We start from the raw sequence: 16,967 nt of genomic DNA on the forward strand, positions 1-16,967 counted from the left end.
GTCATGATCTCAGTGTTCTGGGATCAAGCCCCACATCAGGCCCTCTGCTCAGCAGGAAGCCTGCTCCCCCCCACCCCCACCTGCCTCTCTGCCTACTTGTGATCTTTCAAATAAATAAATAAAAATCTTAAAAAAAATTTTTGAAAAAGTTTACCCTTATGCTTTTCTCTTACATTGGTAGAATAGTGTCTGCCCTGAATTTAACTAGCATTCTGGGGCAAATGATGTTTGGTGGGGTTTGACAAGTTTTCTTATCTGTGAATTAATTTGTTTTATATTATATCTGAGAAAAATGGTGCTGTGTTCCATCTAGACGTTAAGTACATATTGGTCATACCCATTAGGATTCTGAGATTACAGATGACAGCCCTACTTCCAACTAGCTTTAAGCCAAGAAAATAATGTATTAGCTTGTATAACTGAAAATGCCAGGGGTGGATCCAGGTGCTCAAATGATGATATTAGAATTCAGTCTTTCTTCTCATCCATTAGGTCTGCTTCATTCTTTAGCAAATGCTTCATTCTTTAGCAACTCTTAACATGGTGGCCCCCAAAATGCAAGATTTATGAGTCTTAGAGCAGGCAATCGTACATTTTCCATTTTCCTAAAAGTTCCAATAAAACTACCCAAATTGAGCTGATTGGCCTATCTTGGGCCACAGGCTTTCCCCCAAGTCAGGGGTTACAGTCCTCATTGCAAACGATAGACACTAAAAAGCTGGTAAGATGATTTTCCAAAAGAAAATTGAGATGGGTTTCCAAAGGAGAACAAGGGAAACAGAGGCAAAGCAAGTAGAGATAAGTAACCGCTACAGTTGATTTTTCCAATTGTACCTCCCAAGGTTTACCACAGATTAACTCCATAGGATAAATAGACCATCAATTCTTTCTTTTATTTCTCTAAATTTCCCCCATTTTTTGCCTTCTTTTGAATCAATCTTAATATTTTTTATTTCCTCTTTTTTTTTTTAACTTTAGTGTGATAAAAGCAGTTGACATGAGATCTACTCTCTTAACAGGTTTTTAAGTGTGTGATACAGTAGTGTTATCTATAGCCACAATGTTATACAGCTAATCTTGAACTTACTCATTCTGTATATCTGAAATTTTGGTAGGTTAGCAGTTCTCTCTTTGCTCTTCCTCTAGCCCCTGCTGACCACAACTTACTCTTTGCTTCCATGAGTTTGATACTTTATGTAAGTGGCATCATGTAATATTTTTCCCTTTGTGACTGGCTTATTTCATTTAGTGTAATGTCTTACAGGGTCATCTGTGTTGTATGTGGTAGCATTTCATTCTTTTTTAAGATCAAATAATATTCCATTATGTGTACATGCTACATTTTATATACATTCTTGCATTGATCAACACTTTGGTTGTTTCCTCATTTCTTTCTGCTCTTGAGTCTAAATATTTTCTACCAATATTTAATACTGGTACAGTTAATTAATACTCTATTATGCTGTTTCTAATCTGCTTTTAAAAATGTCTAATGCTTTTAAAAATGTCTTTGGAATCTCAGTGTATTTTTCAGTTATAGAATTTTTTATTGAGTTTTTAAAAATAGATTCTGTGGGGCACCTGGGTGGCTCAATTGGTTAAATGTCTGCCTTTAGCTCAGGCCATGATCCCAGGGTCCTGGGATCAAGCCCCGACATTGGGCTCCCTGCTCAGCAGGGAGTCTGTTTCTCTCTTTGCCCCTCCCCCCCAGTCATGTTCTCACACACTCTCTCCCTCTCAATCTCTCTCTCTCTCTCAAAAATAAATAAATAAATCTTTAAGAAAAAAAGATTCTCTGTTTCTGGTGCACCTCCACATATTTTTCTTTTACCCTCTTGAATATATTACTCCTAATCTCTGTTTCATGATTCCACTATCTGAATCACTGTAGGCCTTTTTTTTTTTTTTTTTTATGGTTTACTGCTTTTCTTTGTTTTGGGTTATTGGGGTCAGCTATTTTAGTATGCCTCACAATGCTGGACATTTTGGATAAAAATTGTAGAGACTCAAGGGTGCCTAGGTGGCTCAGTGGGTTAAAGCCTCTGTCTTCGGCTCAGATCATGATCCCAGGGTCCTGGGATCGAGCCCAGCATTGGGCTCTCTGCTCAGCCGGGAGCCTGCTTCTTTCTTCTGTCTCTCCGCTGTCTCTCTGCCTACTTGTGATCTCTGTCAAATAAATAAATAAAATCTTAAAAAAAAAATTGTAGAGACCTGGAAGACATTTTTTATTTCCAAAGAGTTAAGTTTTCTGGCAGGCAGATAGAATACTGTCAGATCACCTTGATCCTATGAGGGTCTGGTTTTAGCTTTTCATGGGGCTGGTCTATTTCACCTTTGTTCTTATTGCCAGGATTTTAACTGTGAGAAAGTGTGGGGTGCCTACCAAAACCCTTCTACTTTGATAAGACATCGTTCCAACCTTTGTCTTCTCAACATCAGATAGCTGCTCTGATCCTCTGCTAACTGCTCAGCTCATTAGCCTTTTAGCTACTGTTTTTTACTGGATTTCTTGGCGTTAACACCCGTACATGGCCATTTAGAAGTCAACCGAACCGATGACTTGGGGAAATTGCATACAGATCTTTGGGCTTGCTTTTCTCTGTAGCACCCTTCTTTTCCAGATCTTAGCCTCTCAAGTTGCTATTCTTTCAGCATCCTTAAACTTCAACCTCTGATTTGCCAGTCTAATAAGAATGCCTGTTTCTTTGAACCTGATTCAACAAATAACCTTCGGAAAAAAGTCACCTTAAACATAGAGCTTACCTAGCTGTGCTTCCCTTCTTCCAGACATCACAGTTCCCATAAGTCCAGTGTGTATCATTGTTCGTTAGTGCTGGTAGTTTTAAACAGTGTTCAAGTTTTCCATCCTAGAGGAAGGTAGTCTGAAACAACTTGTTCTGTCATTATCACAACCAAGTTTGACTTAAAGTTTTCCCTCTGTAACATTTTGATATTCATGTTCTTTTAAAAACTTTCTCTATTTTGACAGTTTTCTAATACTGGGGGTAAATCCAGGCATATTATAATTATAAAGCATCTGACCATTGTGTAGATTATAATGCGAATTATATCATGGCTTTTTCTAAATCATTTTCTGTGTTATAGAATAAAATGAGCCACTATAATCTAAGGCATTTGTCATTTTTTAAATTGAGGTATAAATAACATAACATTGTATTAATTTAAGGTGTATAATGCAGTGATTCAATATTTGTATATATGCAAAAGATCACAATAAGTCCAGTTAATATCTATCAGTCTCATAATTAATAACACTTCAGTTCATATTGTTCTCATGTATACTAGAGTTCACATTCCTTTGAAATAGTTGGGATTTACATTAGATAACACTTTAGAGTTTGTAAACTATTACTGTATCCATTATAGTCTCATTTGTTTTCCATATGTACTTGTTAGGTATGTAAATATTACTATTTTACAAATGACAAAACCAAGGCTAAAAAATATTAAGGAGACTTAGTAGTAAATAACAGAGCAGGAACTTGAATTCACTACTTCCTAATTCCAAATCCCATGTAATCTTTTAAAAATGCTTGAAGTTTAAGTTTAAATAGAAAATACATACAACCTCTTTACCTTAGTAGACTACTTAATTCCTTTACTTCTTTTATCTTCTTAGTTTTTGTAATAGTTGTAATTAATACATTGATCATTTTTTATAATATCCTGTATTTGTTATTCTCTTCCATTTCCTAATTAATTGTTCGTGTTTCTGTACAACCTTTATGTTGCTGTTGTAATTTTTATTATTATTTTAAGTAGGCTCCATGCCCAGCTTAGAGCCCCGTGCGGACCAGGAACTCAATACCCTGAGATCGAGACCTGAGCTGAGATTGAGAGTTGGATGGTTACCCAACTGAGCTACCTAGGCACCTCTATTATTTTTTATTTCTGAATGAATTTTTAATTTATTCTGCTTTTTAAAACCATACCTCTGTTTTTGGACATGACCACTAAGTCTACAATAAAAATTTAACTTTTTTTCTTTGAAGTTATTATCTTAGGATGAGTTTCCAGGACACAACAACTGTTCATAGAACCTACTGGTTTGTAGGACTTTAATGTATTGGCTAAAGTTACTTTTACTTTTATTCCCGTCTTTAAATTACTGGCATACCTATCTATCTATACATGATCTGTGTCATACTCAGGGATTGTACTTTTAATTTCTTCACTAGAATTCTAATATCCAAGTTTGTCACCATTTCATATGATCCCTTAGCCTTAGTGTAAACTTGTACATTAATTTCTGTGTTTATCAGTGGTCAGTGCTTATAACTCTTGGGAAAGAGCTGGGCTTATACCACACCAAGTCTTTTTTTTTTTTAATATATAATGTATTATGTGTTTCAAGGGTACAGGTCTGTGATTCATCAGTCTTACACAATACAAATTGCTCCCCACAACACATACCCTCCTCGATGTCCATCGCTCAACCCACTATCCCTCCTACCCAGTTCCCTTCCAGCAACCCTCAATTTGTTTCCTGAGATTAAGAGTCTCTATGGTTTGTTTCTATCTCTGGTTTTGGCTTCTTTAATTTATCCCTCCTTTCCCCTATGATCCTCTGCCTTGTTTTTCAAATTCCACATATCAGTGAGATCATATAATTGTCTTTCTCTGACTGACTTACTTTACTTAGTGTAATACCCTGTAGTTCCATCCACATTATTGCAAATGGCAAAACTTCATTTTTTTTTTAAAGATTTTATTTATTTATTTGTCAGAGAGAGAGAGAGAGCGCGCGCTAGCACAGGCAGACAGAATAGCAGGCAGAGGCAGAGGGAGAAGCAGGCTCCCTGCCAAGCAAGGAGCCTGATGTGGGACTCGATCCTAGAATGCTGGGATCATGACCCGAGCTGAAGGCAGCCGCTTAACCAACTGAGCCACCCAGGCGTCCCAAAACTTCATTTTTTTTTTTTTAAGATTTTATTTATTTATCAGAGAGAGAGAGGGAGAGAGCGAGCACAGGCAGACAGAGTGGCAGGCAGAAGCAGAGGCAGAGGGAGAAGCAGGCTCCCCGCCGAGCAAGGAACCCGATGTGGGACTCGATCCCAGGACACTGGGATCATGACCTGAGCCGAAGGCAGCTGCTTAACCAACTGAGCCACCCAGGCGTCCCCAAAACTTCATTTTTGATGGCTGTATAATATTCCATTGTGTATCTATGGACCACATCTTCTTTATCCATTAATCTGTCAATGGACACCTGGGCTCTTTCCATAGTTTGGCTATTATGGACATAGCTGCTATAAATAACTGGAGTGCACCAAGTCTTTTCTTAAGCATTATTAAGCTTCTTTTTAAGTATATAACTTAGTCTACCCCCAGAAAACTGTATTCCTGCAGAAGAAATTTATTTTAAAATTGGAAAGGAAATCCTAGGTAATCTTTTTAGGTACAGGTCTGTAAATCACCAGGTTTACACACTTCACAGCACTGATGACTTTTATTTAATAAATATTTTTGGTTTAGGCATACCTCAAAAATACTGTGGGTTTGGTTCTAGACCACTACAATAAATCAAATATTGGAATAAACTGAGTCAAATGAATTTTTTAGCTTCCCAGTATAAATAAAAGTTAGGTCACACTGTACTATAGACTATTTAGTGTACAGTAGCTATGTCTAAAAAAATGTACATGCCTTAATTTAAATATAGTTCATTGCTTAAAAAATGCTAACCATTATCCTATTGCTGATAAAGGATCTTGCCTTGACGTTGATGGCTGCTTATTGAGCAGGGTTGTGGTTGCTGATGGCTGGGATGGCTATGGCAGTTTCTTAAAATAAGACAACAATGAAGTTTGCTGAATCCATTGACTCTTCCTTTCACAGACGATTTCTCTGTAATATGTGATGTAACATGTGATGCTATTTGATAGTATTTTACCCACAGAACTTCTTTCAAAATTGGAGTCAGTCCTCTCAGACCCTGCCACTGTTTTATCAACTAAATATACTTAATATTCTAAATTCTTTGTTGTCATTCTAACAGTCTTCACCAGGAGTAGAGTCTGTCTCAAGAAGCCACTTTCTTTGTTCATCCATAAGAAGCGATCCCCCATCCATTCAAGTTTTATTATGAGGTTGCAGCAATTTAGGCACATCTTCAGGCCCACTTCTAATTCTACTTCTTTTGCTATTTCCACCACATCTGCAGTTACTTCTTTCACTGAAGTCTTGAACCTTCAATTTGTAAAAAATAAAAAAAAAAATAAATGCAGTATCTGTAAAGCACAATAAAGCAAAGTACAATAAAATGAGGTATGTCTGTATTTTGCTATGTGCAGACTACTTTTCTTTGACAAAAACCCAGATACTCTGACTTGAAGCAGTTCGTTTGGGAAAACATATGGTTATGGATGTACTGAAGGGTAGGGAAGAATGGATCACAAGAGAAGATCTCTTCATTGCACACATAGGCTATCTAATATTATTTGATGAATAGTATCTTAGAAACTTATATAAAGGGAAAGAAAAAAAGAAAAGAATCACCCTTAATGTTCTGATGAGATTTTTGAGAAATCTTTTTAAAGATCTGAACTATCATAAAATCTACCTTGACATTGTCACATGTGCAAAAAATAATTTAATTAATAGTATTTTATAGATGGAAATGAATTAAGTAATTCCCTAAGATGTTTGGTTACACAGTACTAAGAAAGACATCTTATTCTTCAAAGGGTAGGGATATAAGCAGTTGAGTGGCTATTTGTGGGTCTGTGCATACGTATGCCGATGGCATTCACTTTGTATGAATATACTGCGATCCTAGCCACATGGTTTGCATCCCCAGGAAAAGTTTTGACCTTCTGTGCTTAGTTTCCTCTCAAAACACTCATTATCAGACACTCATTATCAAACACTCATTTCAGTGCAAGTAAATCGCCATTGGATTCTTGAGTTTCTCTTCACTGTTCAGTTTTTCTGAGGCCACACTCATTTTAGGTGAACACTTTGGTTATAGAAATCTTACATCTGACTCCTCTTTTTTTATTTTTTTTTAATTTTTATTTTTTTTTTATTTTTAAGTTTTTATTTATTTCTTTTTTTTTTTTTACTTATTTGTGTTTTTTTCCAATTTATTTATTTTCAGAAAAACAGTATTCATTATTTTTTCACCACACCCTGTGCTCCATGCAAGCCGTGCCCTCTATAATACCCACCACCTGGTACCCCAACCTCCCACCCCCCCCGCCACTTCAAACCCCTCAGACTGTCTGACTCCTCTTTTAAATAACCCATCTCTTAAACTAATATATTATATGTTAACTAATTGAATTTAAATAAAATTACATTAAAACAAAACAAAACAAATAATCCATCTCACTTTCCCATTAAACATAGTTGCATTTTTCGGACCGTGCCCCAGTTTTTGGTTCTTAATATGTCATTGAAGCCATGGAACACTTTCTAAGCTCTCCATACCCACAAACACAGTATTACTGGGATGTTTCAGTTTTCTGTGGGAGTGTCAGGTTGTCATGGTATTATTTTATTATTTTTATTTTTATTTTTATTTTTTTGGTTCTAAAATTTAACTTCTCCTTTTTTTAAATTTTAGTTTTTCAGCGTTCCAAGATTCATTGCTTATGCACCACACGCAATGCTCTATGCAGTATGTGCCCTCCTTAATACCCACCACCAGGCTCACCCAACCCCCACCCTCCCTCCCCTCCAAAACCCTCAATTTGTTTTCTCAGAGCCCACAGTCTCTCATGCTTCATCTCCCCCTCCAATTCCCCCAATTCACTTTTCCTTTCCTTCTCCTAATGTCTTCCGTGTTATTCCTTATGCTCCACAAGTGACACCATATGACAATTGACTCTCTCTGCTTGATTTATTTCACTCAGCATAATCTCCTCCAGACCCATCCATGTTGATACAAAAGTTGTGTCCTCCTTTCTGATGGATGCATAATATTTTTTATTTTTATTCTTTTAAGTATTAAGGGGGGTGCGTATTGCATGGAGCACTGGGTGTGGTGCATAAACAAGGAATCCTGGAACACTGAAAAATTTTTAAAAAAGTAATCTCTGTGCTCAACTTGGGGCCTGAGCTCATGACCCCAAGATCAAGAGCCACATGCTCTACTGACTGAGGCAGCCAGATACCCCTCATGGTATTATTTTTTAAGTAAGCGGTTTATTTATGATAAGGACTATTAAAACTAAAGAGAAAGGAAGATTTTTCTGCAAGATAAAAGATTATTATTTTAGTATATCTACACAGCAAAATCTTATTCAGCCACAAAAAGAAATGAATTAATACATGATATAAGATAGATAAACCCTGAACACATTATACTAAGTGAAAGTCTTGGTACATATACGGCCAGATATTATATAATTCCCCTGATATGAAATGCAAGAAATTCATTGAGACAAAAAGTAGATTAGTGGTTTCTAGGGACTAGGAGTAGGGGGAAATGGAGAGTGACTGCTAATTGGTATGGGTTTTTTTTTTTTGGGCTGATGATAGTATTCTGGAGTTAAATAGTGGTAATAGTTGTACAATCTTTTTTTTTTATTATTATTATTTTTGTGTGTGTGTGTGGATTTGAAATTTTTTTTTCTTTTTTTTTTCCCAATTTATTTATTTTCAGAAAAACAGTATTCATTATTTTTTCACCACACCCAGTGCTCCATGCAAGCTGTGCCCTCTATAATACCCACCACCTGGCACCCCAACCTCCCACCCCCCAGCCACTTCAAACCCCTCAGACATAGTTGTACAATCTTAAGAATATACTGAAAACCACTGAATTATATACTTTAAAAGGGTGAATTTTCTGCTATGTGAGTTACATGTCAGTTTTTAAAAGCTTACTATTTTAAGGTAAGTTTTCTCTACATAAGGACTTTAAAAACATGGTTGTCACAAAACTGGGGCATGTACTATAGTGGTTTACATGGTAAAAGATAGCACTCTCTTACTGTATGACTTGGGATAAATTATTTAATCTTTGTAAGTCTATTTCTTCATTTAAAAAAAAAGATTTTATTTATTTATTTGAGAGAGAGCAGGTGCATGCACAAGCTGGGGGAGAGACATAAGGAGAGAGAGAGAGAATCCCAAGCAGACTCTGTGCTGACAGCGGAGCCTGATGCAGGGCTCAATCCCATGACCCCAAGATCACAACCCAAGCTAAAATTAAGAGTCAGACACTGAACTTACTGAGCCACCCAGGCGCCCTGTATTTCCTCATCTTAAAATGGTACTAATATGAATACTTTTATCAGAGTTGTTTGGAGGAGTAAATGTGATAAAATTTATAAAGTACTATACTTACACATTTTGCCTGTGTGCGCACCCATAGGGAGTCTTCTTAAATGTAGCAAAACACTGAGACTGTCATGATTATCCTAGACCATATATGGCATGAGGTTTACTTAGAAGGACATTAGAATAGCAAACACAGGGACGCCTGGGTGGCTCAGTTGGTTAAGCAGCTGCCTTCAGCTCGGATCATGATCCCAGGGTCCTGGGATCGAATCCCGCATCGGGCTCCTTGCTCGGCAGGGAGCCTGCTTCTCCCTCTGCCTCTGCCTGCCTCTTTGTCTGCCTGTGCTCGCTAGCTCTCTCTCCCTCTCTCTCTGGCAAATAAATAAATAAAAATCTTAAAAAAAAAAAAGAATAGCAAACACAATTAACAAGCAGGACGGCATCCGGCACTAGTATAATTAGTTCTTCCACCAGTGTATGCCTCAGTCTGCATAGCCAACCAGTTATTCTGTTTGGTTCCTCAGGTGAAAGGTCTGGGGTAAGAGAATGAGATTCACATGTACAGGGATAGCCACTGACCTCAAGGAGACTAAAAGATTTTATTACAACTTTATTTGTTTATTTATTACACCAGAGCTTCCAAAGTATCTGCAAAAGACTTGTCCATATACAGGCATTATCATACTCACAGAAGCCCGAACTCAGGACTTTTCCATCAGATATTTATCTTGCATTTGTACTTTCTTCCACATTGATGCAGTTTACCTATCAATATTCATAAGTGGTGTTGCCACATTGTGTCTTTATCAGGTTTCTGTAGAAAAACAGACCTAGAAAGTTAAGTAAGTGTCCAGTTTTCATGCAGAGGAGAAAGAGATGAGGCTTTTTTTAACCCTTTATTTATAGCCTGGCACTTGTTAAGTGCTAAGTAAATATGCCTTAGGGAATCTTCCACGTTTTTTGCTTACTGTAAAGTAGTCCTTTTCTTACCACCTAACAATTTTTGGGAAACTCTAGCCTGTATGTCACATGTGTAAGTTTATTTGCACTTCATCCTTTCTGCTCCAGTGTCTTTGCTCTACTCCGTGCTGTTCATCCTGTCAATATAGTTCCTCACCAGTGTCTCTTCCTGCTTTGCTGAGTTCTTGTCAGTCGCCACCAGACTCTGTTTCAGGCTCAGAAGTGTTTCAGTTGAGGCTTCCCTGAGTTGGCCGCAGGCTGGTGTAACTTTGCAGTGGTCTGTTGCAAACTGGGAAGTGTTTCCCCTTTAGATATCCAGAAGAGTCCCAAAGCAATGATACTTTGGCCCCAATGTGTTATAAGAATTTATTAATTAAACATTTATTTGAGTTAATCATGTCTGTTTCCATTCCCAGATGTGTATATGTATTCAAAGAACTGAGTTGGTAGTAATTTTGAGTAGTAATTGTTACATGGTACCCACGTTTCTTGCTTCTCTCCATCTTGGATTTATGCTAGACTTGTCAGATTATACTCCTCCTTTCCCAGAGCAGAATTCTTCAGTATCCTTTGCACCATCAGTTCCCCAAACATGTAAAGATTTTATTAAGATTTTGTAGCACATTAAGACTTTGGTAGCACATATACTAAAATTGGCATGTTATAGAGAAGATCAGCATGATCCCCATCCAAAGATTATGAAGTAATATAGGATTGCTTTGTCCTTTTGCCTTTAGTGTCATGGTATCTCCAACAATAAAAGCATTTTCATTGTTGCTCTTCTCCTGCCTTACCTTAAACGTCAGTTTTCAGCAGCACTGAGGTTATTAAGAGTTGTTAAGCAAACTGGGACACTGTTCAATACATTTCTTGAGATGGGAGTACCAGCTGTTCACTGGATTTTAATTTGCAGTTTGAAGGAGACTAAAAGTGCTGATTTTTCTCCTGGGTTTCTATCCTGAGGGCATAGTACATAGTCCTTAGGACAAATTCATTTTTGGTAAGCCTGAAAACTAATATCATCATAATTGCACTTTGTATTTTACAGTGTGTGGACCAGTTGACAAAGATCCAAACTGAATTACAAGAGACAGTGAAAGATTTAGCTAAAGGCAAAAAGAAGTACTTTGAGACTGAACAGATGGCTCATGCAGTACGAGAGAAAGCTGACATCGAAGCAAAGTATGTGCTTTAGCATTTCTCAAAAAGTAATTATGCAAATAAATGTTATTTTTGCCAATACTTTGTTTTCTGTTAATATAGGGCATAGTCTCATTCTTAGGTTATGTTGGTTTAATCTGACCTATAAATGTTACATACTTTCAATTTTTTCTTTTATATTGGATCTCATTTAAATTAGTATAGCAAAATGAGAATATTCGATCAGTTAGTTTTCATGTTAAAAATTGAATTTTGAGAAGGAAAAAGGACAAATGAACATTGTATCGAACGCTTAGCAAAGCTGGTTGAAGTTGCTATGGTGTCAGAATATCCGGGTTTAGGATCCTCATTTTTTTCATGTTAGACTCTAAATGACTTGTCGTTAGAAATCCCTGACCCTCAGCGTGCCATTGAAGGCACCTTGGACATCTCAAATAAATAAAGATCACTGACCTCAGTATAGAACTCCTGCCCCAGACACAGTTTCTCTCTTGTGTGAAATTCTAATATATATACTTTTTAAATGTATGCTTTAGCAAATGTGTGAATTTTACTTTTAGTATATGTGAATCATAAGCCCTTTATTTTGAGAATAATTAGGAAAAGAAGGAACTGGCAATTGATAATAAAAGGGAATATATAGTGAGCAGTACAGATTTTTGCTATCACAAGCTAAGGAAAGATAAAGTTTTTGAGAAAAAATAAACCTGTGCCATTGAATGGGACTCTAAAGAGGTCTATTAAGAAAGCTGACTCTTAACTCCTAGGCATGAAATCAGAAAGGTCATGAACATTTGTACAGACCAGTGGAGGGGGTGGAATTCTTTCTAATATGTTTTTATCTATAGGAAGTTAAGCAATCTCATAAGCATCTTGTGAAAATTTAGGGTTTCCTCCAAAGTTAATTCAGTACCAAGGACTGGTTGACAAATATTCCTAAAGTATTTAACATTACTGGAAAACGTATTTAATATTTTGCTATTTTAGTTTATTGTCTTTATTATTTTTCTGAGCATGCAGATATTTCCCACACTTTGATAGAGTCAGTGTACCCATCTTTCCAATAAGATCTGAAGATTTTAGATTAGATGATCTCCTTATAGGAATTTCCTGTCATGGTGGTTTTGGGGAATTTGTTTTTTTAAACTTTCAGGGATTCTAGAACAGAGACTTGACAGATCTGTTAGAGCATATATAAATACCTACTTTAGCCAAGGTCCACAGAGCAAAAATGAGGACAATTCCAAGGCAGTTCCAAAGAAGTATGGATTTGACAGGATCTAATTCACAGATGCTCATCGCAAAACACAGCCTTCTAATATGGCCCAAATTCAAAGCAGTTACATCAAATGAGACATTTTATTTCAGTGTGTAACTTTCCTGGAAAATTCATTCAACTACAGAGTAAGAAATGCCTCTTTATCTTCATTGGCTCTCTAAATGTTTATTGAATAATTATTTTGGGTATTTTGAGTACAGAGATGAGTAAGATAAGCTTTGCATCTTTAAGAAATTTAAAGCCTATAATTAAAGGCAGTTGTGTTTTAAAGTAACTTTATGATTTGTTTATTCACAGTAGACTCAAATTAAGTACCTACAGTCACTTACGTAGTAACTAATAATATGTTCACTGTAGTTGTATGAAAACACTGCTTTGTAAGCATAGAAAATAAATTAATTTTGCCTAATGAGAAAGGAAACCTTTATAGAAGAAGTGATGTTTGGATAGAGTCTTGAAGGAGATGAGAAGGAAGCTCAGGAAGGAGAAATAAAGACGGGACTATGTGTACTTTTGATAGATGGTGAGCTGTGCACATTAAGAGAGAGAATAAAAAGGAAGAGGGATGCCATTTGAAAGGAAGGATGGGTTCCATTTTGGATATGTAGGTATGTAGGTTCTGAAGAGCCTGCGGGACACTGAAGTGAATATATTTGGTAGGGAGTCATGTATCTAACTCTCAGGTGAGAATCTGGGCCTGAAGATCTTGCTTTGGGGTTAGTTGCCTATTAGATGATAGTTACAGGGATGAAATCATATATAAAATGAGAAATTGAGGTTGGGACCCTAAGGAGCATTAACATTTGGAAGTCGATGGGGAGTGTGCAATACAATTCAATATTTATGTGTATCTTACTTGTTGTAGATCAGAATCTTTGAGCATTGAAACTGTATTATTTTATCTATTACTAATATCTTCTTAAGTACCACAGAAGATTTTATATGAGGATTAGCAAATGAAACAGAAAGCAGAAACTTAGAACCTTATCTTGGAAAATCTAGGTGCAACTCAGATCATTTGGATAATGACTGCAAGAAAAAGAATTGAGAATACCCCAGTCTTTTTTAATCTTGAACAGGCTCTTTCAAATTTTGAAGTGTGTGGCTTTTTCTAGTCAAAACGAATAGGAATCTGATTAATAAAAGCAGACAGAACCCCAAGAAATACGAATATAGCAAGGCAGAAAATAACAGGAGTATCTTGGACGCGATTTTTTTTAAACAGTGGAGAAGTAGTTAGGATTCACACGTGTGCATTCCTGAATGTTTCTCTTTTGTTAGAAAGGTGATAGGCTGTGTTTGCTCTCCTCCAAACATTTGCTCTGCAGAGACTGGCTTGCTCCACCTTCCATTCCCATGGGGTCTGCAACTTTCCTTGGTATTATGGCATAGCTTCCAGCACATGCACTGAGTTCTCCCATGGCAATCACCATGACGCTGCTGTCAAGACAAACATTGCAGCTTCAAAAATCACTGGTCGGTCGTGGGAGTGTTGTTATTCCTTACTGTTTGTCTGTTGACTTTCTCCTTCTGTTTATCTCTAGCTGTTTGGGTAAAACCAACGTATTTTTACTACTAATTGTTAATTATGTTTCCTTCCCAAACTGAAAGGAATTGAGGAAAATAAGGACATCAGAATGGGAGAAGATTAAATAAAATAAAATCATATAGGGCAGAGCTCAAGGACTTTTTCACTGTGTTCCAAATACTATGGTAAGAGTGGAGGGAGCACACAGGCTGGGAGCCAGACAAGAAAGACTTTTCGTGGGAGAAATAATGGAATTAAGGACTTTGAAGACCTTGGGAATATCCTACTGTAGGTGGCATTGCAGATGTTGTCACAGCCTATTGCACATGACCCTGAAAGCCTCCTAATATTTGCCTCCCCAGATTGGTTATCCCTGAGTTTCTAAACTAAGTGTGAATTTAAGTGTGTGTAATTGTATGACACTGGGAATCACCTATAGTTTGATGACTCTTGTTTATTAGGAGATACTGATATATTGTATTTGTCAAATTGTATTCTTGTCATTCAGGATATCTTAATTAAATATCCCAATTTTCTTGTTGCACTACAATACTCTTCCTGTAGTAAGGGAAAATAATCATTGCTCCTGGCTTTCTATTTTTTTAGTTCTCTTTTGGAATAGCATTGTGGAAAAGCATCACTGTTTTAAAATTTTGGAATTATAATACTAAAGATGTCATATGTAATTTGATACTTTTATTAAACATACTGTATTTTCTGTTTTATTATAGATCTAAACTTAGTCTTTTTCAATCAAGAATCAGTTTACAGAAAGCAAGTGTAAAGGTGAGTTTTTAAAAACTATTTCACAATTGAAAAACCTTAGCTTACTAAAAAAGAACTGGGTTTTTTGAGGGTTGAAGTCAGTTGTTTCCACCTAATTTAGAAGCATTTTAAAGTCATTAACTTGGGGAATAAGTTTCCTTCCCAGTTAATGGGAGTTTTCTGCCTAGGTGTCAGCACTTTGGACACTGCTTACTTCTCAAGATTGCTTTAGAGATAGGTTCTATACCTTACCTGCTTAGGTAGCCTGTTATCTAGAACTCTTAGTTCAAGAGACTTAGTCCTCAGGCTTTAGAAAATCTACAAAATTTATTTCATTCAGATTTGCAGCCTTGAGCAGATGCTCTGGGCCAGATCCAAGTGAGATTTTCCTGTGGGACCGTCGAGCTGTCGAATACCTGATAAGTAAGTTTAGTGACCCGCCTTTGGCTGTCAGGATCCCAGCCAGCATACTATTCTTTTGGCACATGAAGAATGCTGATTTTTTAATTTTTTTTTTAATTTTTATTTTTGAAAGATTTTATTTATTTATTTGAGAAAGAGAGAGTGAGAGAAAGAGAACACAAACAGAGGGGGAGAAGCAGAGGGGGAAGCAGACTCCTGAGAAGCAGGGAGCCTAATGTGGGACTCGATCCCAGGACCCTGCCATCATGACCCAAGCCAAAGGTAGACACTTAACCAACTGAACCACCCAGGTACCTGGAATGCTGATTTTTTAAAAAAAGATTTTCTAACTCATAGCAGATTTACCCATGTTTTTGAGAAGTAGGTACTTACTTAATTTGGGAACCTTTATTTTCCCATCTGAATAAAATGAGCAAAATACTTTGAAGTATTTTGAAAAGCTTTGGAAGTATGTTAAGTGTAAATAACATGTGAAAACACTCTTGGGGTGCCTGGGTGGCTCAGCGACTGCCTTCAGCTCATGTCATGATACCAGGATCCTGGGCTCGAGCCCTGCATCAGGCTCCCTGCTCAGTGGGGAGCCTGCTTCTTCCTCTCCCTCTGCTGTTCTGCTTGCTTGTGTTCTCTTTCTCTGTCAAATAAATCAATAAAATCTTAAAAAAAAAAAAAAGGAAACACTCTCACCATGTGTAACGGTTGTAATCATTATTCCTCAATAGTGTTGAATATTTTTATATGCAAATAAATATTTCTCCACATGGTTACCTTTACTCTTGTTGGAGAGCCATTAATTGCCATTAATTGCCAACTAAGAATGGTATCCTCATTTATCTTACAGCGCAATATCAGTTTGTGTTGATTTTTTTTCTCTTTCACTATGTTTCAGTTAAAAGCCCGGCGATCTGAATGTAATTCTAAAGCTACCCATGCAAGGAATGATTATCTTCTTACACTAGCAGCAGCAAATGCACACCAGGATCGCTACTATCAAACAGATTTAGTTAACATTATGAAGGTAATACAGCCTTAATATCTGTGCTCATTTGTTTCGTTAGAGACAAAACAACTCATGAGTTGACTATTCGGTAGGTAGCATTGAGTCAGTAGGATAGCAGCCAGGTTTCTTTGCAGTTCTTTGAACTATACTTGATATTGTTTGGGTACTCTCTCTTTCAGGTAATTCTGAATTAATTTTTAATATAAGAAAGTATTTAAAGCCAAATCACAATAAAAAGACTAACTGTAATTGCTAGTAGTGGCAGATATTTACTGTAGAATGGTTATTAATATGTAAGATCCAGAATAAGATTTTTTTAAGGCTTAGATTTTTAAAATTTTGTAATTTTACTTTTAATTAATAGGTAAACTTGTATGTTGATGTTTTATGATTTTGAGGTACCCATGAGAAGAAGAGAAAATGTCTGGTAATTATATGAAGATGTCTCTACCCTAGGTAGCGCTCTGAAATGTAGATAGATTGTATTATACTTTCTTGTGTACTCAAACTCAATTTGGTCTTTCCCTGTTTATACATGTATTTGTTTCTTTCACTTCCAATGAAGTAAAAGAAAAGGGGTAGAGAAGAAAATCTTTTTTAAATTT

The 16,967-nt window shown here is 36.5% G+C and overlaps 1 protein-coding gene across 2 annotated transcripts in view; it reads left to right on the forward strand.

The window, feature by feature from the left end:
• FCHSD2 (FCH and double SH3 domains 2) overlaps positions 1-16,967 on the forward strand; it is a 285,218-nt gene that overhangs the window by 138,897 nt on the left and 129,354 nt on the right. For both annotated transcript variants that reach the window (XM_044258593.1, XM_044258594.1), the window contains exons 6-8: positions 11,258-11,391; positions 14,909-14,963; positions 16,252-16,380. In XM_044258593.1, coding sequence (XP_044114528.1) covers positions 11,258-11,391; positions 14,909-14,963; positions 16,252-16,380 — 318 coding nt within the window. The remainder of the gene's footprint in view (positions 1-11,257; positions 11,392-14,908; positions 14,964-16,251; positions 16,381-16,967) is intronic.

This window comes from Neovison vison, chromosome 7 (genome assembly GCF_020171115.1).
Source record: "Neovison vison isolate M4711 chromosome 7, ASM_NN_V1, whole genome shotgun sequence".
Lineage (NCBI taxonomy): Eukaryota > Metazoa > Chordata > Mammalia > Carnivora > Mustelidae > Neogale > Neogale vison.